This window comes from Gossypium hirsutum, chromosome A09 (assembly GCF_007990345.1).
Source record: "Gossypium hirsutum isolate 1008001.06 chromosome A09, Gossypium_hirsutum_v2.1, whole genome shotgun sequence".
NCBI classification, from domain to species: Eukaryota; Viridiplantae; Streptophyta; class Magnoliopsida; order Malvales; family Malvaceae; genus Gossypium; species Gossypium hirsutum.
Window position 1 is genome coordinate 78,766,630 of NC_053432.1, and position 25,873 is coordinate 78,792,502.

The following is a 25,873-nucleotide window of genomic DNA, read 5'->3' on the forward strand; positions in this document are numbered from 1 at the left end:
ACTATTAGGGAAAATTTCTTGCTTATGGCCCATCCTTCCACATTCGAAACAAAGTTTTTCTATACCGTCATAGATGATAAGTTGTTTCTGACGGCCTTCAACAGAAATGTGCTTTTGAAGGGTATCTTCTAATGACTTGATTACAAAAATGAGCCAAATCGCCTTGTCTTTTCGATATTATAGCATTACCAACACTCAACAGGTTGCTGTGCTAGCTCTTCCCAAACTGCGATTGAGTTGTACGAAGCTTTGGAAGCTTAAAAATTGGTGTGTCATTTTCTTATGGTTAAAAAGTTTTCATTGATGAATCAAGGTCCCCTTTTAATAACCATGTCATAGTCTTCTTCAGATATGAACATTACTAGGAAATAATCTTGTCCCAAATCGATTCGTTGCATGCAACATTAGCTTTTTTATAGTTGGTTTAGCTTGAAAGAAAGGTTTTGGAAATCTACCATTTTCCCATAAACTTTAACTGTGATTGACCTAACCTTACCTTCCTGATTCCATTTTTTTCCTCATTGGTTAAGGTGACCATAATGTCATCCATGTCCATCCTAAAAGTTGGTTAATCTGATCCTTTTCCATAATTGAATTAATATCCATGTCAACCTCTACTTCACCTTGGAAACTTTTCTCATAGTTAAACACTAGCTAGGTTATTTGTTTGATTCAAATAAATTTATATTAGAGGTTTAGGGTTAAATTAAACTTAAATATCAACAAGATTGTTGACGGACACATTCAACTCAGCCTAGGGATTCTTTTAAGAGCAAGACCGTAACTTGAAATCAGGATATCCATAATTCCTTTTCTTTATGCATCATTTTATTAAGATACAGTATCATAGCATCAAAATATAAAATTTCAGACCCAAACCTTTATATATTCTTCTTCTTCTTCCTTGAGCTAAAAAAGAAAAATAAACATTGTTTGTTTGATGAATGAAAGAGGTGAAAAGATGTGGATTTCCATCATCTTTATGGACAGCAAGAGAGGGGTCGCATATGATGCATGGCGTATTTGATAGATATCAACAAGCAGTGTTACTAAAACCAAGTATTTATTTATTTATTAATTAATTAATGGGCATCTGATTACTGCACAGCAAAATTGTTTAATTAATGCCCACTACTCCACCATTTCTCAAAGTTGAGCTCATATGTTTCAGTTAAACAAATATATGAAAGCTGCTACAATCAACCCTGCAACTTCAGTTTCATCCATAATATAAAATTGATTGGACAACGGTTTGTTAATTACATATGGTCGTACTTGCTATCATTTTTTTTATTCTGTGATCCCCAATCACTTTGCCACAATTAATTTATTATAAAACTCTTCAATACAATAATTCTTCTTTTAACTAAACTAGTTTTTTAACCACCATGAATATATATATGTTTATTAAGAAAATTTAAGTAATTTTATTTTCGATAATGCATGTTAAATTTTAAGTAAAAAAAAAAAGTCTATATTTTACCTTAAAAACTTTCAATTGTTAAATATATATTATCAAATCGATTTATGATAAATACATTGATTTATATGTTAAAAAGTCCTTAAAATGCCCCGGAAAAAAATCAAGTCAATTAAGACCTTATATTAAATTCGTACTTAATTAAGTCTCTATCGTTAACTAAAATAATCAATTAAATCTCTCCATTAACAGTTTGTCATTAACTATGTTGACTATTAAAATAAATTGACGGACCAATCAAATGGTGATACGTCACAACTTTTAGTTTAATATAATATTTTACTATAAAAATAATTAAAAAATAAAAAAAATAGAAAAATAGAAAAAATAAAAATATTAAATATTAAATTTTATTAAAATTATAAAAACTTGTCAATATTATAAAAATAGAAAAATTCTAATAAATTATAAAAATTTATAAAACTTATTTAAAATATTTTAGATTAAAAATTTTTTAGAATTATTTAAAATTTTTTAAAAATTGTACAAATTATTAAAATTGATATAAACTTATAATAAATTATAATAAAAAATTCATAAGAACTTGAACTGAATCAATTAACATGAAATCAACAAGGGTACCAATCCAAGGACAACCATTAGACTAGTTGATCAGGGAACTGGGCGGTTAAACTGATTTTTTATTTTTTAATATTTTTATCAAACCAAAATTTTATTATCCAACTATTAACATAGATCAAAATGAAATAATTTAACCAAGGTTTTCAAAATTGGACTGGTGGTCGAATCAACTAGGCTGCCGGTTTGTCAGTTCAACTGATTCATCAAGTTCAATTAAATAAAAATTAAAAATAAAAAAAATCAACCGTCAGATTTTCAGGTCAATTGATCTAATGACTTTCTTTGGACCGATACCCTTATTGATTTCAATCTAATTAGTCCAATCAACTGACCCATTCCAATTTAAGTTTTTATTATTTTTATAAGTTTATATCAATTTTAATGCTTTTATAATTTTTATAGAATTTTAATACGTTTTTATAAAATTTTAAATATTTCTATTAATTTATTAGAATTTATTATGTTTTATATTCTTTTATATTATATAAATTAATTTTTATAGAATATATTTTCTTGTATTTATATAATTTTTGTAAATTAATAATTTATATTATATAAATGATTAATGTACTTTTTGGGTCTAAAATTGATAATTGTTCTCATATTGAGATCTGAATTTTTTTTTTCAAGTTAACCCTTGAGCTTTACAATTATTCTCAATTCGGACATGAACTAGGCAATTGTTCTCGCATTAGAGTTTGAACTTTTTTTGTTCAAATTAGCCTATGAGCTTGACAATTGTTCCGATATTGGGACGTAAACCTTTTCTTTGACCAACTTTTTTTTTATGAAAATATTAGAGATTAATTTAGACTAAAAAAAGTTTAAGACTCAATGTGAAAGCACTTGCCAAATTCAGAGGCTAACTTGAACAAACAAAAAAAGTTAAACCTAATTCAAAAATATTGTTAAATTCAAGGACTAATTAAAAACAAAGTTAAAAACCCCAAATGAAAATATTTACTAAGTACAGGCCCGAAATATTGCATTAACCCTTATATAAACTTTATATGGCGGTATATTTATATTGGTGTTTTCGGTATTTCCAATCACATGTTGAGTAGGTTTTATATTACCTCTTCCATTCAATGGTATCCCCAAAAAGAGCCAAACATATCTGGGAAAAGTAGAGTAAGAACATGAGCAACGATATGCCTCGGAATGCAGGATAAAAAAAGGAAGATTTTATTAGTAAAATAAAGGAGAAAAAAAAAACACCCATTCATTGAAACTTTTCATATATCTCTACTTAATCACAGTTTTAAAGGCTTAACCATTGAGTAAAAGCCTGTTAGGTTTAACATTAAGATCTCATATATGTATTCTTCATATTGATCATGGTTTAAGTATAAATATGTTTTAATTATTGACTTATAATTAAAAGGAAAATAGAATGACCCATGTCGTGTTTTGGGTCAGATATGATTATTTAAGTAAAAATATTAAAGCATTAAAAGAACCCTAAAACGCTATATTAAATTAAAATTAGTAGCAGGTCTTCACCAAAAAAAGAAAAGAGTAGCAGTAGCGCAAATGGGTCGTGCGCACGAGTGGAAGGAGCAAGGTCCCTCAAAATCCGGTCCAATTAAAGCTTTAAAAAAACACCTAATCCCAGTTTTTGAATGAAACAGAAAAAAAGGTTGTCCATGAGAAAGACAAAATATCATAAACTGGCAACTTCATCAAACAAACAAGACAGTTCAGTTCCACTTCCACTTCCCATATATAAAATTTTAAGTTTTTTTTTTTGTTTTTTTTTTGTTTTCAGGGGAAAAATAAAGCGAATTACGTGTCCAAAAGTAAACCTAAAGCTAAACCATACAAAACTATAATTTAATTTTAATCCATTTCTTAATCATAGCTTAAATCATTGTTCAAATATATATATTCTTTCTAATTCACTTTGCAGGTACCATGTTTTAAGACTAATAGTTTAATTAGCTTTTATATATTATATTATCTTTTAAAACTTTGATTTTCCTTAAATTATGAAATTGGATCTCATGGGAGCCATTAACGTTCTACCCATCGCTTCCTTTCTGCCACATTCTAAGCATATTTAAAAAAAAAAAGTGAGTTACGGATTATTGGTTTAATGGTTAAACTAGATCACTTAATTAACATATATGTTAAATATGTAAATTTTTACTTTAATTATGGTTTGGTTGTATGATATTTAATAGCTATTAAATCATAATAAATAAATATATTCTAATATATAAAACATTACAATAAATATTAACTTTGTTTAAACTAAACAACACTAAAACCGAAGTACTTGAGAGAAACTTCTTTTTTAGTCAAAATTTAAAATTGGTTTATGAACGTACAATCCAACCATGCAAAGTAGAAGGGAATGGAAAATTACGAATTACATCGTTTTTTGTTAGCTAATAATAATAAAGGACAGAATCATCATTTGATAATTTCCATATTTGTGTTTCCCCAGCTAGCCTGGTCAATATTCTTCCCCTTTTAATGGCATTTCCTTTTTCCTTTATTTTTATTATTTTTGAAATTATAAAACCAATCATTTAACCAAACCCATTTCTTCTCCCACATCATAACATCAAGTGGTGGAAATAATTATTTATAATAATAACAATAAAACCAACAGCAGAGAATAACAATCCCTCGAACCTCAACTTGTTCTTTTTCTTTCTTTTTATGAAAATATAAATATGTAAAAAAAATAAAAATAAAGGTATTTAGTCGTTCTTAATTATTTAGGTATATATAAAGATGTAATTAATGAAACCCTGTTTTCTTAAATTTTATAAAAATAATTTATCAAATACATTCTTTTAATTGTAAATTAAAAAAAAAATCTTAATATAAGCAAACCTTTTTTTCTTTCTAATTTTATGAGTATAAGATTATTTATTTATCATTTTCCGAAAACATTTTTTTTATATTCATTTCATTACATTTTTCTTTTCATATTGATTAACATTTGTCATATTTTGTATAATTGAAAATAATAAAATATTGTGGCTTAATTATTTCTATCACTTAGATGGCAAGTTGGAAATCCAAACCAAAAGATGTTTAGCATTATTAGTTAATACAACTCGATTAGCAACCAATCTCTCTCTATGTATGTTTTCGAAAATATAATAACCATCTTAATATTAATAAATTCTTCGTTCCTAGCAAAGAAAGCTGTTCGTTCGTCGAACCGATGGCGTAAATGGCGCCGGTCGCCGGACTTTTAAAACCCTGGTGGCAGTGGCAGTGTGGGACCCTCTGGGCTACACCCTGTCGTCCAATCTCCGGACATAATGCATGCATGCCCATAAGGACGTTTTCTGCTTCCAGTAGGCCTTTTTTATTAGTTTATAGTTATGATAAATGCTTGTATTTACATTAATCAGAAAAAAACCCTCCAAGTCATAATAAAATAGTAAAGGTTTCCCTCACCCCCCTCCCGGTTTTTTAATCAAAATCATAACATATTTTAGATATTTTCTGATTTATCATATATAATAAAATTGTAAAGGTTTCCCTCTCCCTTTTTTTATTTGTTATTGTAACTTAAAAAGATATTTAATAGGGAGCATTTAATTCAGATTATTTTTAGTAATAGATATTCAGAAGGTAATTAAAGATTACTTAATAAATTTTCAGGTAAATCATATTTTTTTATTTCGTTTATTGTATGAAATATAAGATTTTATTACTTAATTAATGAAATTTAATATTACTTAAAAACACTTCGTATTAAATTATCTTGTTACATAAGAATTGTTTTTTTTAACATTTATGGATAATAAAATTGAAACAATTTTAAACATGTAAATTATTTCTTTGATCATAGGTAACTTTTTAGATTTTATAATAAAATTGTAAATGCTATATATATATCAGAAAATATATATTCTCTCTCCAAATATTCTCAACTTTCTATAATCTCCCCTCTTCCTTCATTTCAAGCACCACTGGTGGTTTTCCATCTTTCGAGTAAATTGTCACATAAAATTTTTTCAGCTTTTATTCATTAACAATCAGTGCGATGAGTATAAACAACATGATTCACTTCAATTTACGTTTTCTGACTTTTATATCATTGATAAACATTAATGTCTCAAATAATGAAAAATCAGTCAAAAAAAAAACTTAATGGTGAAACCAATAAAAATCAAGATTTAATTAAAGTGTATCTATATAGATTTTAGCATCTATAGATTAAAAAAAGTCTTGAAGTCTAAATTTTATAATTTTAAGAATCCATGTGAATAGATTTTCTATTAATGATTTTATCAATTTGCATCAAGTTTAAAAATATAAAAAATTAAATTACTCAGTTGTGAAAAATATATTACATGCCTAAATAATTTGGGTTGCCCCTTGGACAACTTGACTCATCATTTCAACATCAATGGGATAAAACACCCACTTCCTTTTTCATTATACATAAAAATTAATATAAGATATTTGTGGATGAGGAATTCTTATACGTGGTTTCTTTGGATTTTATATTATAATTAATTAAACATATATTTGTAATAGCAATAGTGGTGTTTTAAAAACATAGAGATATTTACAAAAATAAAGTACAAATATGCAAATGACATGATGAAAGACATGAGGTGAGAGCACGTAGGATCCATGATGAAACAAGATTTTCATTGCTATGCAATATTAATTTATTTTTATAAGTCTAACATTTGCACCCCAAACGTATTGAAAAGAAGCATAATGCCCCCAGCTATATACATATAACCACCAAAGCTAAAAGAAAATCATGTGATGAGGGACCAGAATATGGGATGGGAATTTAGGACGTACATTTTGGTAGAGTTTTCCCAAGGAATGATTTTGGTTTTGAGAATGGTTGGGACATTGACAATATCTTAAGGTTTCTTTCTTTGCATCATGCAATAACTGACTATAGGGTTACCAATGGCACATGACATGGGACCCTGTCATTTCTATTTCTTCTTCTTCTTCTTCTTTTTTTAAATAAACATGATAATAAAATGTCATAATTTGTGTTCCAAGAATTTCACGTGGCAAGCAAAAGCAATTTTAAGTTTTAACACCGTTCCGGTATGTGCAAGAGAAAATACAAATACATATATAACCCTATCGCCAAGATATTGAAATATTGAACGGAGAAAATGTTTTAGAAATTGATTATAAATTCACAGAATTTAATATTACTAGGTTGGAATTTTATGTGGATTTAATTTTAATCTAAATTTAAATATATTCTAGTTTTTAGTTATAATTATAACCACTTTTTTTATTTAAAAAAGTAATACAAATTATTACATAGCAATTATTTTAGGAGTAAATTAAGGTCTTCATGGAGTGCATTCAAAGCAAAATCAGGAGGTTAGGATCAACAATGAATGTCATTGCCCATTCCTTGTACAACATTTGCTAAGTAATTAGTCAACTTATTATATTCTTGATGCACATATTTTAAATTGATATCTCAATTACGACTTAATAAATCTAGAATCGCATTAATAACATAAGATTCTGACTAATTTGTCATCAAATTCCTTAAATATTTATTATAATGTCTAAAATTAGTTGTATGAAAGAGCAAGTAGATGGCATAGAAACCAAAAATGTGTAAAAAAATTGGATTTTGGATTTCTTTTGAGAAATGAGAAAGATTGTGACCATACGTTTGCCTAACTGTGATGTTGAGTTCTTAACAACCAATCGGGTGTAAGGACCATTTATTTATTTTTCTTCTTAATTGATTGTGTTTTTTGTTTGTAAACTAAAAATATGGAAATGAGAAAGTAGAGGTCATGCGACAATAAAGCATATAGTGCATGGGATGTTTGATTATTGCTTCATTTTCAAGCTATAGTTCGTTTCACTTTTATCAATGGTAAAACTTATCACTGTCTTCCCTTCTTGTTTAATATGTTGAATATTATTGGGATAGATCTGAATTAATGACCAACAAAAATGTATAGAGAAAATTTGATATAAATATTGTGGAAAAACTTCTTCAATGAATAGGATAAAAAATTATGGACAAAATAAGACTTCACTAATGACCAATTAAACGTAGAGTAATGAAGAAATTCTAAAACAAATCTTAACTCCGAAAAAAACAAAGCTCTCCTGCTAAATCTCAAAATTCCCTCGAAACTCTCTCAAAACTTTCTCTTAATGTTGTTTTTTTTTCTATGATTACTAAGGCTCTTTTATAGGTTAAGATTAGAGGTCTAATCATGTTAACATATTTTTGGTATAATCAAAGTTTAAATGAGTAAATATAGCAGAGTTTAACTAAGAGAAGAAACTCATTTATGTGGGGAGCACGTTGCGACATCGTACGTCTCCTCGTCATGATGCCGTCCATTGTCGTGACGTCCCGTGTTGCATCGTCGGGATGTCATATTTGTTTTATCTCTGCTTTCAACGTCTTCGTGTCGTTGTGTCTGTCGAAACCATTTTTAAATTTAAAAAAAACGGGGATAGACTTTTTAAAAACAAAATATGGAGTCGCCACCAATCCTTTTTATTTAGGTGTGATTGGATCACCTAATAAAGCATTTTATTCCATTTAAATCAATTTTGGCCTACGTAAATATAAGAAATCGGGTTCGGGAGTCGGTTACATATGAGGAAGGATTAGCATCCTCACTATGCCCCAAAATTGGTACCAAATCGATTAAATACTGTCCTTATGTCTAAGATTTAAAAATATTTTTGAAATGTGGTTCCTTTTATAAACATTTGAATAGCCCAAGTTGGTCGTCAAAATTCTCTTGTTTCAAAGGAATACAGCATCACATCCAGCACAATAGGACACGATCCTTTATACCCTCGAAAACACGATAAATTTCGACTTTCAAAAGTTTATATGTTGAAAATCACAAAAGGATGCCCAATTATTTAGTCCAACGAAAAAACCGAAACCCAGCACAGTAGGGCATGATTCCTCAAATTTCTAAACATCGAGCATTGCCTCATTTTAGAATTTAGAGAACATTAGTGAAATTCTAGAGGGATATTCGATTATTTTGAATAAACGGGAAATTGCAACCCAGCACGATAGGGCACGATTCCCCGAATTGCCAAACATCGAACATTACCTTCGTTTTGAAGAATTTTTAAAGACGTGAGTGAAATTCCAAAGGAATATTCGATTGTTTTGAAAAAAGGGGAAATCGCAACCCAACACGATGGGGCACGATTCCCCGAATTGCCAAACATCGAACATTGCCTTTGTTTTTAAGAATTTTTAAATGAATAATTATAAAACTTGCTTAAAACGCGTTAATTCGTCTTGAAATAAAACGAAATTAATCTTAAAGATTTGGACCTTATAAAACCACATTTCGTAAATCAAGTGAAAAACAATGATATGGCATAATATACACATAAGATACAATACTTGATGAATGAGTATAATGTGTCTTATTTAATCAACTAACGAAATAAACAATTAACTATAACTAACCTACAAAATATAACCCGATTTCAATCATGCATGGGAAATAATTGATATAATAATACAATAACAAAAATAACATGCCACTATAACATACATAGCCTAATACATTACAATCAATACAAAATATCCGAAACAAAATAATAATTAAAAAAAACTATGGTATGAGACAAATTTAAGATAATGATGAATTTTATATATGCATTGACGAATTGATCAATTAGAAACCATTTGTAAAGACAAACTAAATATAAACATGCAATTATTAGAAAACGTATTATAGAATGAATATTTTTTTGAATTACGAAATGTTGAAAACATTTATTAAAATATGTTCAATAGAGGAAAATTTGAACAATATATATATAAAAGAATAGCAAGAAGACGTAGTAAATATAATCTTAGTAAATATACATAATAGGTTTACAAAGCATATATACATATAAATTGATTTAAGAATAATTATTTGTGAAAATGGCATAAAATTAATAATGCATTTAAGATTAAATTAATTTTATTATAAAATAGACTTAAAAACATACTTTTATGTACAAAGAGAGCTATAGGTATAAAATACATGGATTTAGTAATGTATGTAGATCAAATATATGTACCAATATATATATAAGTATAAAAATAATTTAAACAATATGTAAAACGTGTATACAAAACATATTAAAAAAACAAAAACATATGTTAAAATACATGGATATAGTCAAAAAACATTATATGTATGAAATAACATTAACTTTATTATAAAGTATGTATATATATATGTATGATAGTGTAAAAAAAACAAACATTTATATAAAATATACAAAATGTGATGATGATATTACAAAAACAAATTTACAATAATAAAGAAACAATTACCAAGGTAGTTTAAAATGTACAAATAAGTAATTAAGAATAAAAAGGGCTATAAAATAAAATGACTTAATTAGAATTAAACTAAAACAAAAGGGACAATTTGAAAATAAAACAATAATAATAAAAAGGACCAATAGGTAATGCGCGCAAATGCGTAGGGACTTAAACTGGAAATAATCCAGGCCCCAAAATGCATCATTAAAACGCAGGCCAAATCGCAAACACGCGCATATTACAGGGCGAATTTAACAGAATACAGAAATCCAGACTAAGCCTAATCAAATACCAGCACAAAGGGGAGGGACTAAACATGCAAATAACCCTTCACCGCAAAGACATGCGGGTCCTAAGGGTTAGGAATCGGATCGGGACAGGCCTTGTCCACACGGCACCGTTTTGGAGCCATTGAAGCAGGCTCAAATGGCACCGTTTTTTGGTTCTTTAAAAAGGGCTCATTTAAGCCTATTCAGCCGAACCCTAGCCTCATTTCCTCTCTTCAGCCGCACTAAGCCAAATCCCTTGGCCTTGACCTCATCGCAGCCGACAACGGGCGCCTTCATTCCTCACCAATGATTTACAGCCCCGTGATTCCTTCCCCACCTTCGATTTCAACGAAGTCAAGAGGGATCAATGGCGGATTCGAAGGGTAAGGTCTCGTTTTCCTTTTTTCTTTTGTTTTTAAATGCAAAAAATTAGAAAGGAAAACGAAAGAAGCAGTTAGAGAAAAAAAACGCAATAGATCTAGAGACTCAAAACGGAAATCACCTTTCTTTGCTTTTTTCTATTTGATTGTTTCGTATGCGTAGTGTGTGTCTAAAAAAGATACAATGGCATTGTTCTTGGCTTTATAGCCGAAACAGAGTAAGAAAAATCAAAATAAAAATACAAATTTTTTTGTATTTGCTGCCGTGTGGTTTTTGTATTTGCTCGCAGGTAAGGGGTGTGCGTTGGCGTACGGGGACTGTGCTGGCGTACGGAGGCGTGGGCGTGGCTGCTGAAATGCTGGAGGGTACGGAGGCATGGTGGCTTGGCTGCGGCGCGAGGGGGAGAAACCCTAGGCTTCTGGTGTTTTAGTTTTTCGGGCCTGCTGGGCCGTGAATTCTTGGGCTGTGTAGTTGGACTGACGGACTGTTAATATTTGGATTTTTTTGTTCTTGTTTATTTATTATTTTTATTGTGAATAGGGCCAGGGCATAATTGACCTATTACAGTGTTGACACCAATTTTCTTTTCATAATAACGTATGTAAAATACGAGACATACTCTATAAATATAAATATAGAATCAAAATAATATATGTTATTTTAATTTATTATAGGGTTTGAATTTTGAACCTAAAATATTATTAATATGAAGTTTGAGTATGTCATCTATAATACTCCATATGAACTTGAGTTAGCATCTAAAATAAGTATATAAATAAAAGCTAAGGGATAAACATTAAAATTTAAGTATACATTTAGGTAATTTTTTACATTTAAAGGGTTTTGTCTAAAGAGAAATTCACACTAAATCAACAAAAATAATACGTGGTGTATGTCTCACTCATTCATCAAATTACTCCCTCACTCCTATACTCAATTTAACTCACTCTTCCTAATAACATTTTCCCTATTTCTCTAAACAACAAGAACAATCGACTTATTGTAGATTAATAAAATAATAACAAGCCTTCATTGAAATAAACGATTAATAATTTAACTAAATGTTGAATAAAGTGAATTTCAATCACATTAAAAATCATGATGGCGTATTTTTCACGTTATGCGTGTAGGAAAAAAAAAACGAAAAAAGAGTGGAATAACATTGTGGAGTAAAAACGTGCTTGAAAAATACGAAATAGAAGTATCATGCACGAGTCTCCCAAGTATATTCCAAGTAAACAAATTTAAAATACCGTCAAATTAGTGGTCAGCAGTCAACACCCATTAAAAAAAGATCAAACCACTTGATATATTAGACTCATACTAAAGCCACAATATAATTCCATACTTGGCTTTAAGTTCGAATACAAGCTAAACTTCTTGTTCTAATCTAATATATGATCATCATTGAACTAAATTCGGTTTTCTTAATTTGCACCTAAAATGGTGACTTCAAATATATATGAAAATAAATTAAAATAAAAATTTGAAGGATCCACGAATATAATTATTAATTTAAAATATATCAAAGTAATATTTAATAAATCATTCTTATTAATCTTAAGTCATTGAGGATTTGAAAAGTTAGCTCGTAATTTCATATGGAAAACGATATCGGAGTTTAAGAAACCAACATTAGTGTTTTGGGGAATTGTTATTAACCTCTCGAATTTGGCGGTCTTGGACTTAGGCTGCCTTTGGATGAGCTTTTTTCACCAGTGAATTACAGTTGGGGTACTCAACCTCACTAGTCTGCTGCTTGGTTCACCAGTCCAGTGCAGTGAAAAAGAAATTCAATCTCACTGCAACAGTGAAACGCGACTGAAGCAAAGAGCAGCAGTTAAAGGCAACTGGGAAAATACCCATACTTCTATTTATATCGTTTTACCATTTTATCCTTTAAATTTTGGCCTAAGTTCTTCCCCAATCTTATTTGTTTTCAGATTTGGGAAGAAAATAACCAAATTCATTGACAGATACTTCAAAATTTGATCCAAGTATAATGTTACTATTTGCGAAAATAATATTTATCATTGTTATAAAAGAATATTTAACTATAAAAAATTAAAAATTATTATCATTTTATCTAATAAATAATTTAAATTGATTATATAATTCATTAAAATATTTATAATAAAATATTAAAAGATACATTTTAATATTTTATTAAATGAATTTATAAATTCACATATTTTAATAATTTTATATAAGTAAAATAATTTAAAAACTTCTATTATATATCAATTCTAATATGATGTCCTTAATAGTCATTTTTCATTTTCACATTACTGCTACAGCTGCGTTTGAATCCAAACACGCACTCCACCGCTGTTTCTACTCTCACCGCTACAGTATCCAATCTCACCGCTATAGTAACTAATCTCACCGCCACCGCTGTTTTTAACCTCACCGGAGGTAAACACACCGCCCATCCAAACTAAGCCTTAGAAGCCTAGTGATTAGAACCTTTTTTTTTTTTTTGAAGTTGGGTTTTCAGATACTCATTAATACGGAAACTTTCTGGGTGCAATTATTGAGAAACAATTATAGTATACAAGGGGTGTTATTGGAGTCCATAGCAAGGAGTCATTGCTCTTATATTTGGAGATCTTTGATAAAAGTATAGCTGGATGTGATTGCCGATGTGTTCTGGTCTTTAAGGGATGGTTGACTTATGAAGTTCCAGAATGATGTGTGAGTTTGTCAAGTTCGTCAAGTTAGGGGCTTTTACATGGGTATTGGGTAGCTAGATGGTACTTTACGTGACTTGGTGAAAAGTAGTGGTATAACAGCCTAATTTTCAGTGGTGTCGGAACAGTGATTCAAGATCACTAAATCCGACAAATGAGTAGGAAATATTATTAATTTAGTGAGTATAAGTTAAATGTGAAGTTAGGAAAATTTTTGAAATAGTGAAATGTACAAAATATATATATATTAAAATAATTAGAATTGAAAACAAGGTATCGAGACCTCGGGAATTTTAAATTGAGCCACAAATATTTTTATAAATATTTATGGAGTGTTAATAAGTTAGTATTAAAGTTTCGTCAAGAAATTTTAAAGTATTGATAGATAATTGAACAAAAAGGACTAAATTGTATCAAATGCAAAATTATGAGAAATGATTAAATAGCTTAAATGATAAAAGAAAGAGGGTTTGAAAGGAAAATAGACCCAAAGTCTATTTGGGCTGGACGGAAAGAGCATGAAATCACCAAGAAAATAAGGGAAAAATTGCAAAATTGCAAAATTTACTTAATAAAGCTAGGACTAAAGTGGAATTATCTAGATTTCTCTTTATTTTTCTGCATTATCATCAGAAAAAACACCATGGAAGAGTTCCCTTAAGCTGGTTTTTCATATTTTTACTTCAAGTAAGTTCAATTCTTGATTATTTCTTGAAATTTTTGTGTTTTTGTGACTTTTACAACTAGGTCCATTTGTTGAATTCATTAGTTCTTGATTCTATGAAAGAAATTGAAAGTTTCTATGAATATGTGCTGCAAGTATATGATGATTTGATATAGAATTAGAGCTTTAAATTGTTTATATGCTGATTTTATTGAAAGAATTGAATAGAAAGTGAATGTTTGGGACCTAAATTGTAAAAGATTTTGAAGTTAGAGTTTTATGTGGAAATTCTGAATTTCAATAGTTATGAAATAACTTATAATGTCTAGGAAAAGTATTAATTGAGAAAATTAGTTTAATTGAGAGGTTAATTAAGTAAGGACTGAATTGTATGAACTGTGAAATTTGGGGCAAAATGAAAATCAACATTTTGCACTAAAACAGTTTTGGACAGCAGCAATAGTCTAATTTTGAAAAATCTCCAAAAATTGTATAAATTTAATTAGAGGATGAATAAAATATGAAATTAAAGCTTATTGAGTCTAGTTTCTTATAGAAGAAATGGTGTAAGCAATGGAATTGTAAATCATGAGATATAATAAGTTTTGTGAGACAATGTTAGAATGATTTCGGGTTCCCCTGTTCTGACTTTGGAAAATCATCAAAAATTGGAGAAAAATAATTAATGGATTAAACTTATATTTTTTAAATCCTTAAAGAGTCTATTTTCAATAGAAATAAGTGGAACATCATCTGAATCTCGTACGATGAGATAATTAATTCTTAGTGAAGAAGGGTCGGAACTGTCAGATAGCAGAACAGGGGCAACTTTAAAGAAAAAACTGTACTTATTGGCTAAACCAATAATTCTGAAAATTTTATGGTAATAAGATAAGTAAGTCTAGTTTCAGGGAAAATTTAGCGGATCTTAATTTCGAGTTCTATAGCTTAAGATATAAATAATTTAGTAACTATGACGCAAATGGACAGTTTTGAATATACATAAGTAAATAGTGAAATTATTGATAATGTTACTTGTTGCATGTTATATAAATTAAGGATGTGGAATGGAGAGGAGGACGAGGAAAATATGTATGAATATTCAGCTAGCATGGCTAATTTGTATGTTTTAGGCTCATGGACTAAATTGAATAAAAGTAAAATTTTATGGGTAATTTTGTAAAAAAATGTTAGAAATGACCAATTTGCATGAAATGAATTATTTTATTATTTAAATTACAAAATTGAATGAAATTATTAATTTAGCTCAAGATCAGGGAAAAATATGTTTTAAGGATTAAATTGAAAAGTGTTGAAATTATGGAAAATTCTGACATTTTATAGAATTCATAGGTTGTTATCAATTTGTGTGAGAATAACGGCTGGAAATAAGGATTAAATTGAAATTATTATATTTTATTTTAACCTAAGGATGAAATCGTCATTAATTAAAAGTTTAGGGGTAAAATGATAATTTTGTTTAGAGCATTAGTTGAATGTATTATAACATGAAATAAATGAAAACGACGATCAAATTTCTTTATAAAGATCCGGATGACTTGAATACGAGACTTGAACGTGGAAAAGAAAAGATATTGGATTAATGAAATATCTGATAAATGAATCGGTAACTACGGTAATGCTCCGTAACTCTATTCCGGTGATGGATTCGGGTTAGGGGCGTTACAAGTGGGGGTTGGGATTGGCCTCGGTTACACACTTTACTTCTTGATAGTGTCATTAAGCTCATTGTAGTTATGGTTTCACCATTCGCTGATGCAAGATTGAATAGGTTAGCTTGGAAGTGGATGTCTAAGGACAAATTTTCTAGTGCTAAAACGTATAAGAGTATGTACCGACCTGTTCATGGCAAAGGCTCCAAGTGGTAGAAGTTAATATGGAAAGCTAAAGCGCCTCTATAACATCATTTATCACGTACGAACTTGCCTTATACTTGGAATTGATAATTCGGATCGTTTACTCGATAACCTTCGATTTCCCTTTATCTAAATTCGAATTCTTCCTTTCTTGATCTATATGTATTCAAAATTAACCCTTTTATTCAACAAATCATTCAATCCAATCCATATACACATATTTAGGATATTTTACAAATTAGCCCTCACATTTTCACATTTTATCACTTTAGTCCCTAATTCATAAAATCACATAATTTCTTTATACACATGTTAGGCCGAATATTCATTTAGCTCATATAAGCCCATATATTTCATTTAATTCATATTTTAGTCCCCCAATTTTTCATTTTAACAATTTAGCCAAAATTACTCAAATTCATAAAAGATCTCAATACAAAACATATGTATATATCATCAAGCTTCCATATTTCATCAACTAACATTATAAAACTCACAAAATCAACAATGCCATAACTCAAAATCATCATCCAAATCCGAAATTGAGACATGAGCTTGATAAAATACATAGCAACGATCACAAAAACATAAAAATTATCGAAAACCGATCAAAAACACATCCCTAATTGATGATTGAACTTGCCGAACTCTAACTATCTCTTTTTCTCTTCTTTTCTTTGATATAATCGGCCAAGATGATGAATATAACATTAATTTATGCATTTGTTTTATTAATATTAACATAATAGCCATTTTACAATTTTACCCTTAATGAAATAACATTTTCAGCATATAATGGATGTCCAACAATGTCCACTATTATTTAAAATGGTTTATCTTCCATTTAAGGCCACCATATTAAAAGAACAAAGCAATTTAGCACCTTTAACATATAGAATGCAACTTTTATATTTTACGCGATTTAGTCATTTTTGCAGATTAAACACACAAACGATAAAATTTCTACACGAAACTTTCACACATATCAATTCACATATTATAAACACTAAAAATAATAATAAAATAAATTTTAAACCTCAAATTTATTGTCTCAAAATTACTATTTCAACTAAGGTCTAAACTAGGCTGTTAATGTGCCTTTCTCTAGGACTTTTGGCAGGATAGGCTGCTGATGAATGGTGAAAGAGCAAGGAGACATATGACTAATGAGGGACACTGCCCTAGATGTGGTGACGTGTTGGAGTCAAGATTCCATGTTGTTAGAGATTGTCTTTTCTCAAAAATGGTATAACAAATTGTGGTGTCAAAACATGCTAAATACGCGAATAATGATACATCAAATTCATTGTTATTTGTGGATTCATCAAATTTAATATAAAGAGTTGTAGTATGTGAATAATACTTTTACACGAGTTTGATTATTTTGATGTAATCATTTAGTGATTTTTTTAAAAGAAAAAACAGACATAGACAATTTCTTTCTTTCTTTCTTTCTTTTTCATTCGAAACTAGACAAATTCAATTTTATCTGCTCATATGCAGTGCAGTTTGACGGAACCATAAGTGACAACCAGCCGCGAAATAAATTACGGAGAAAAAGGTAACTCGCCGCCGTTGTCTGAACGGTAGGAGCGTGTTTTCCACCCTTTATAGACCCCCTAAATAATTTGAAAACTCTAAACAGATTTTTCCTAGTCACAACAATAATAATGATTCTACATGTGAAAAAACAACGTTCTAGTGCAACGTTGGCCACATCTCTGTTTTATTAGGAAAACTAGTCAACTTTTTTTCTTTGAATTCTTAACAATCTTAATAGTACGTGGGAAAATCGTTTGTCACCATAATGAAAAAAAGTGTGTGATAGTGATACAATACCTCTGGGACGAAGATAGAATTTTGACTTTTCTTCCCACTATTATTTAGTGCATTGTATGATGTATCTCAAACAAAATATTTTTCTTTCTCACTTTCACCAGCTACTCTATTTGATCCATTTTTTATTCTTTAAAAAAAAACAATAATTCATATGTCCTTAAAATATAAATAATACAGTCTTTTATTTAATTAATTATACTAAACTTACCTAAAAATAAATGAAATAAGAAACTTAATTAAAATGAAAATGAAAATTGAAATGTCACCAAAATGAGTTTAATAAAAAAGACTGGTACAAAACCAGTTTATAAATGGCAGCAGCCCACACTGCTTGTGTCCTGACTTTAATTAAAACCAAAACGCTTTTCAATTGAATAGCTAATTTAGTAAATAATTATTTATTAAAAATCTTGGAAAATCTTTAACTATATTTATAGTTTTAATTATAATTTAATTTTCAATATGCTTACTAGCTTTATTTTTGGTTCAGTTAAGGAAATAAATTAGGGTAAATCATGGTTACCTTAATCGGATTAAACCGATTGATTAGACTGCAAACCAATTGAGGTATTGACTTTAAAAAAAAAGTCTTAGACCAGTTAATGCATGATTCTGTAGAATTGATTTTTATATTTAATGATTTATTTAATCAATCTATTGAATCGATGACCTAATTAATTTAACTATTGGTTTGATTTTGAAAACATTGGGATAAATGTTACATAAAAATAAAATTTATTTTAGTAAGTTTTTAAATTTTAATTAAAATAATACCAAACATATATTTAAAATACTAAATACATATTCTAAAGAAAATAGTGTACATAATATTTAGCAGGGTAAATTACATCCAAGACCACTACACTATTAGTAAGTTTATGTTCTGATTATTTAACTTTAAAATGTTACAAAATAGTCACTAAAGTATTCGTAAGTTTTATTTAAATCACTAGATTGTTAAGCGTTTTTTTAAAAAGTTTGACTAGCAAGTTCCAAGCAACGATTCGACGATCGACATGGTAGATCAATACCCATTGACAAGTAGAAAAATATGCTTTAGATTAAAGTCAATCTGACAATCATTGTCAAAGATTGGAGAATAAAATTATTTAGATTCTGATTTGCAGATTCGTGACAGTCAAATTTATTTCATCAAATAATTTAATTGTAGAAAAAAATGAGAAGAAGAGCATTAGATTAATGCAGGTGATAAGAATGAAAAAGGCGATACATCAACGGTTTCAACAATCTAATAATTTAAATAAAAAATTTGAAATAATTTAATTATTAAATTGAGTGATTAAAACGTGAATTTTTAAATAATTTAGTGGAGGTTTGTAGTTTACCTTATTTAAGTAACATCCGACTAAAGCAAGCGAGATTACGGGAGTAGCCTCAAGTTATTGACTGAATTACCTAGAATTTTGGTAATCAAAAGGTAATAGAGGAACAAAAATGTAATTAAGACAGGAGGGGCAAGGCTTTTGAGTTTCCGTTGGTCAAAGGTGATTTGATGTGTTTTGCTTTCGTCTAATCAAAAAAATTTACCTACATAAAAGAAAATGAAGTAGGAGTGACTAAGAGAATAACAGGATATTTTTGGAGAGGACAGGACACTATTTATAATTATTAAGTAAAATCCTGAAATCTTTTAATTATTTTTTTATATATGATTGTAAATAAAAGAAAAAAAAAAGTACAAGTAAAAAATGTTCTCTTAATCAACGGAATCCATGTTCCACGTGTACGAATCCGGACGCGGCGGCTTGTATCTTACCGGAATCTCCGGTGTGAGATAAACTTACTTCTGTTTGTTGATTAGACGTACGCATCCTTCCAGCATTACAAGACATCAAGCTAAATATATATAATATTAAAAATTAATAAAATTTACTAAATTTTTCTTAAAAAAAAGAAAGAAAGAAATTCTCATTAAATATGGGACAGTATAAGATATTATAGTTACAATCAGGAATTTCCAATTTCGGCTCTTTGGATCCTATAAAAAAGCAAATTCAGTGTGAACATTTTTATACTTTTTACTTCACTTTTTTCATCCCCACTCCTGTTCAATTTTTTTTTTCGTTTTGGTTCCGTGCAGTTTGTTTCAAATACCCAGTAGTGTTTGGTTCTTTTCCTTGGCTGTTTGAAGTTTCGATTTTTTGCGTTCGTTTTTGAAGGTTCTTTCTCTTCGTCTTTTTCTCACATCTCAAATACATAACTTTTCAAGATTTTAATTAGTGTTTTTGAATGCTTTGATTTAGCTTTTGCCAGATTTGTGATTCAGCCTTTGTCTTTCTTCTCTCTTTCCAAGGTTTTAAGGCCTAAGCTTCTCTTTCACGCTTTCACGCTTTCACCTCACTCTTCTCTTCTTTCTATTGATGCCAATACACACCATCTGAAGGGGAAAAAAAAACAAACATCCTCAGAAATGGACCAAGATTTTTTATGTCCCATCACATACATCCAACGTAAGACCGTCACAAAGATGTTCAGAAAACCGCCTTCGAAACCCACTAAAATCGTTCGGGTATCAGTTACGGACCCTGACGCAACCGACTCTTCCAGCGACGAGGAAGATTATTTCTTTGTTCCCCGCCGGAGAGTAAAGCGCTACGTCAACGAGATCAGCATCGAGCCGGCGCCTTGCAAAAGCACCGCCTCTACCACCGTTCCTAACAACAACAGTAACCGCAAGAGGACAGCCACCGACGTCGCGGATTCCAACCGTAGGCCTCTCAAGCTTTCTTCATCCGGTAGGAAGTTTAGAGGTGTACGGCAAAGACCATGGGGGAAATGGGCAGCGGAGATTCGAGATCCAGCCCGCCGCGTACGGCTGTGGTTGGGTACTTACGACACTGCCGAAGAAGCTGCCATGGTTTATGATAATGCAGCAATCAAGCTTCGAGGACCTGACGCTTTGACCAACTTCATTACTCCCCCAGCTAAAGAAAGTATCGGAAAACCCGAAAACATTAACGTGCCTTCGGTTTCTGGGTACCAATCAGGAGACGATTCACCTCGCAATCTCTCATCCCCAACTTCAGTCTTCAACTTCGAAACTCAATCAACTGAAGATACAGCAGTCGAACCGGAAAGAACGGTTCATGAACTTCAAGAAGGAGAAAGTAAACCGCCACCGGCTCGACAAGAGCCGTCCAATGACTCGGGAGATTATTTGCCTCTTGATTTCCCTTTCGTTGATGACTTCTTTAATAATCCAGTTCCGGTATTGTCACTTTTCGATGAGACTTCAACGATTTTTTCAGACGGTAAAGTGATCAATCAACATTTTGATGACATCTTAATTAATACGTCCCGAGATTTTGAGTGCTACTTACCATCATCGTCGTCGTCAGAGTCTATTTCTCAAGTGGATGATCAAGTGAACGATTATTTTGAAGAAATAGGCGATTTATTCTTGTTAGATCCTCTTGTGTCGAATGTTTAGTTTTTTTTATTGTTCCGAGCTATTGTCGTCGTTAAAATAGTTGCCGGCAGTTTTGGATGGACGGCGACGACTAACTAGCTATTTTAACATTTTAAAACCTTTTTATGTTTATTGCCTCCGTTAAGTTAAACGGAGAGAGTTTGCTGGGTAAAAGAGTGTAGTACAGTTTTGACGGAGAAATGGCCAAACGGGACCTGAAAAAAAGATTTGTTTAATCTGTGTAATTTTAGTGACGGTTTCAGTAGATATATGCAATGCGTATGCGATTGTGGAACGCCACGGTGGCATTCTTTTTGCCCCCACACGAGCTGGCGCAATTTACGGTTAGGGCCGGTGAAGTGAGTCGGAGTCGGTGCCGCTCGTGTGTGAAATCGAAACTCGTTTATTTATTCTTTACTAAAACACACCGAGCCCTTTTTTTAAAAGCAGTTTTTAGTATAAAATAAATTTTAAAAGCGATATTTTTTATTTTTTATGTTTAAAAAAAATCAATTTATGTAAATATTAACAATTATTTACAATTATACGAAAATATTTGTTTTTCATCAAGTCTAAAAAAGGTAATAATATATATTACTCTTATCTATAAAACTAAAGGCTAGAAAAAGAAAATGATGCTATGGAGAAAGGCTATAAAAGTTAATAGCACTGTTATCGGTGAATCTATCTATTAAACCGGGAAGTGTTAATTGATGTTTAATAAGCTTATTAAATCAATCATAGAAGAATACTTATAATAGGAAGAGGTGGCTTTTTTCTCATCATGGGTCGAGTAGGTAAATATAAAATTCTAGATTTGTTTTTTTAGTTTAAGTTTGGTTTTGTACGAAAAATGAATTTAAAATTTTGTCTAAGTTTAATTTAGGTATCAAATGTTAAATTCGAGTCTTATTCATTCATATTTATTTTTTATATAAAAATAAATTTTAAAAATATAATACATTGAATATACTAATAATATAATAAATATTTCTCAATAAATTAAAAATATATTTTTAAAAAAATTATACTTAAAATACTAATAAAACTAATAATAAAATAGGAGATACAATATCTAAATAATAACAACAAAATAATAGCAAAACAACAACAAAATGACATTAGATAGCAGTGAAAAAAATTTAGGCAAATTCGAGTCGAGCCAAAAAAATCTTACCGAGGCACCATCATTTAGAAAACGAGCCTTATTTTTTTGTTCGAGCCCTTTTTTAACCTATTTTTGCCCAAACCCTCTCACTTTTCAGATGAACTTTCGGGCTTGGACGGGTGACTCGACTCATAATTAAGTCTACTTTAACCCAAGATATTGAAAAATATTGAATATATATTTATATGTAATTTTATACTAAATAATAACTCGTTACTTCAAAATAAATTTTATATAGTTATTTATAAAATAGATTTAAGTAGTATAAATTTAAAAATATTAATTATTAATTTTACTACCAATCATTATTTATAAACATTTGTTAGTTGCAACCCCAAATTCTCGAATCCAAATATAAATTGTAAAACGGATATAAAAAAATTATTTATCATAATTCGTAAATATAAACCAAAATATTCGATATACTATCAACAGAATCAAGGGTTAACAAAATATATTACAAAATATAGTAAATATTAAAAGAAAAAGTACACTTCCACTAACTGATCCTATGTTTTTTATATTAATAAGACATAATAAAATATCTTAATTAAAAATATATAAATTGTCAATCTAGATTAATTCTCACTAAATGCAAGTTTTGTTGGAATACACTGATGCAAATTATAATTAATATTGTTATACTATTAAACTGATTTATTATTTAATTTATATTTATAACTTTAACAAAAAGCTAATCAAGGAGAGTGAATGGATAACCCCAACGACAATGATGTTAACTACTTGGTATTTTTATCTTCGACAAATTCGTGGGTTTCATCTATGATTACTATCCTAATGATGCATGTCAACAATTTGATGTTTTTTTAATTATTTAAAAATGTGATTAATAATAAATTTGTCACCATTATATCAATCAAATATTTAATTTTAATCCATATGTTACGGATGTAATAATAATTGATAAAATATATTACATTTTAAAAAAATATTTAAGTTCGAACTCTAAAAATAAACTTTTTAGAAAGAATAATCACGAATTCTGAAAGAATTCTTAAAATGAACATAAAAAAATGCATCAATCAAACAAAAATATATTTGAATTTATTATTAATTTAAATGTTGTTGCATTTTATTTCTATTAATTGTAAAAAAGGTAAAATAATTAAAACCTAATTATCATAATTAAAAAAAGTAACAGAAATGAAAGTATAGTTACTGGAATTATTGAAAAGTACTTGCTAACTGTAACTAGGCATGCTTCACTGTTACTCAAAGAGCACTTCATGAATATAAAGAATGTTCGTGGATTTAACTATTAGTGTCAATATTTAGTTGATATACTTTTTTAATTTAATTTTGAATATGAGTGTTAATTGTTAACTTCGTTAAAAATTATTTATAGAGAAAATGAAAAGAATTATGGTTTAAATTTTGAACCGCAATAAAATTAGCAACGGCGGGATTAGTTATTGTATTGTAACGGTAAAAATTAAAATTAGTATTAATAAGTTGAAAAAAGAAAATATTGACTATTAAAGATGTATTTCAATTAAAATGTATATATAGTAAATTATCAAAAATATTACAAATTATATTTAAATTAAATAATAAAACATAAACTAAAGTTTTATTTATAATTAAAATTTATTAATTTAAATTATTAAATCATATATATTAAGATTAGGTTATATTAAATAATAATTAAATAATTAAAAAGTGATCGAGCAAAACAATAATTACAATTTTTTTTAACTTTCAGTATATTTGGAGAATAAGCATACTTAAACGAGCTCAAATATATATCTTTCCGCCAATAACAATACCACTATCAACCTAATTAAAATTCAATAAACAAAAAGAAAAGAAAAATAAAAGAAATACTCTTATTGTCACATATATTTCACGCATGCAATAAAAAAGAAAGCTCTCACATTTATGGATGATTAAAAGCGTGGCCTAAATAGGTAAAATACAAGGATTAAAATAGATAAATATTTCTAATTAGAAAACTACTAATGATGTGAATAAAACTCTTTATGGATTAATGAAAATTTTCTAAAATACTTTAATTATGTATCACAACCAATAGGAATCGTTAAAAACTTTGATTTTATGTACGCCTGTCCTATTTTATGTTTGAATGACAGTCCAAATAAACAGGTTAGAGCCATTAATGTTTTTGGTGTTAGCATATTTGATTTTTTAACGACTTATTATTTAACATTGTTAAGCAACAAATGATAAAGAAATTTCATGGTAAAATAGAATATGATTCATTTAAAAAATGTTTGAATAATCGAAAATCTTTGTTCTTATCATTATTTTTGAAGAGTATTTGAAACTGCGTGGAAAGCTGAGTAATGAAAGATTTTATGGGATAAATATTCAAGATGATTTAAGAAAATAAAAATAACATTTAACTTTATAAATAGGTGGCAGGTCCTTGAGGGAGAGTTTGTGCTTCAGCTAATAGTTGTACCAAAACGAAGTTTTGTTGAGTAAAATTGATAAATTCAAACCGTGTTAATAAATATCGTGTATTAATTATCTCATTACTTTACTCCTCGTTTTACTTGATTATAAAAATATTTTGTTATCTGTTCCAATAAAATTATTTTTGAATAGCTAGAAACTGTTTACGAAGAGTTTGAACTTAATCACCATTGTGTATTATATTTCAACCAAAGCTCTTGCATTCTTCATAATTACCTATATGAACAGCTACATAATGTATCTCTACGGCCGAACTTCACTTAATTTTTGGGCTCCCAAGCCGTCCAATTATGTCTTGAATTGTTTTGCTCTTAAAATTTTATCGCACGGGAGCGGTGATTGCATCCCAAGGGCCTAAGTCCCCTTCCAAATAATTACCTATAAATAAAATTTTATTTATTAATTATAATATTTTTAACAATAATACAAGATTTTAAGCAAATCCAAATATAATTGACTCGAATTTAAGTCATGGACCACAACAACTAATTTAATTTAATTATTATACCACCTGCCATGCATACGCTTAGCCCTAGTGGACATCAACCTCAACTTTCCCAATAATTATGTCTGCAAAAAGATTATTCTTTTAATAATTGAAGATGGGTTACAATAATTTAACCGATCAACTTGATTAAATTAGTTTAATTTATATTGATTTTAGTTTTAATATAAAAAATAATAGATTTTTTTAAAAATAAGATAAATATAAAATTTATTCATGAATTTTAATAATATGAATTTAT

At 29.0% G+C, this 25,873-nt stretch overlaps 1 protein-coding gene and 1 long non-coding RNA gene across 2 annotated transcripts; both read left to right on the top strand.

Moving 5' to 3' along the window:
- Window positions 1-10,441: 10,441 nt before the first annotated feature.
- Window positions 10,442-11,563, top strand: LOC107930171 (uncharacterized). The gene is made up of 2 exons (XR_001692984.2): window positions 10,442-11,004; window positions 11,292-11,563. It is a non-coding gene; the product is annotated as an uncharacterized lncRNA (long non-coding RNA).
- An 8,500-nt stretch (window positions 11,564-20,063) lies between these two features.
- On the top strand, window positions 20,064-21,738 carry LOC107930196 (ethylene-responsive transcription factor CRF4). The gene is made up of 2 exons (XM_041076977.1): window positions 20,064-20,252; window positions 20,337-21,738. The coding sequence occupies exon 2, from the start codon at window positions 20,504-20,506 to the stop codon at window positions 21,521-21,523; it is 1,020 nt and encodes a 339-aa protein (XP_040932911.1). The 5' UTR covers window positions 20,064-20,252; window positions 20,337-20,503; the 3' UTR covers window positions 21,524-21,738.
- Window positions 21,739-25,873: the final 4,135 nt, after the last annotated feature.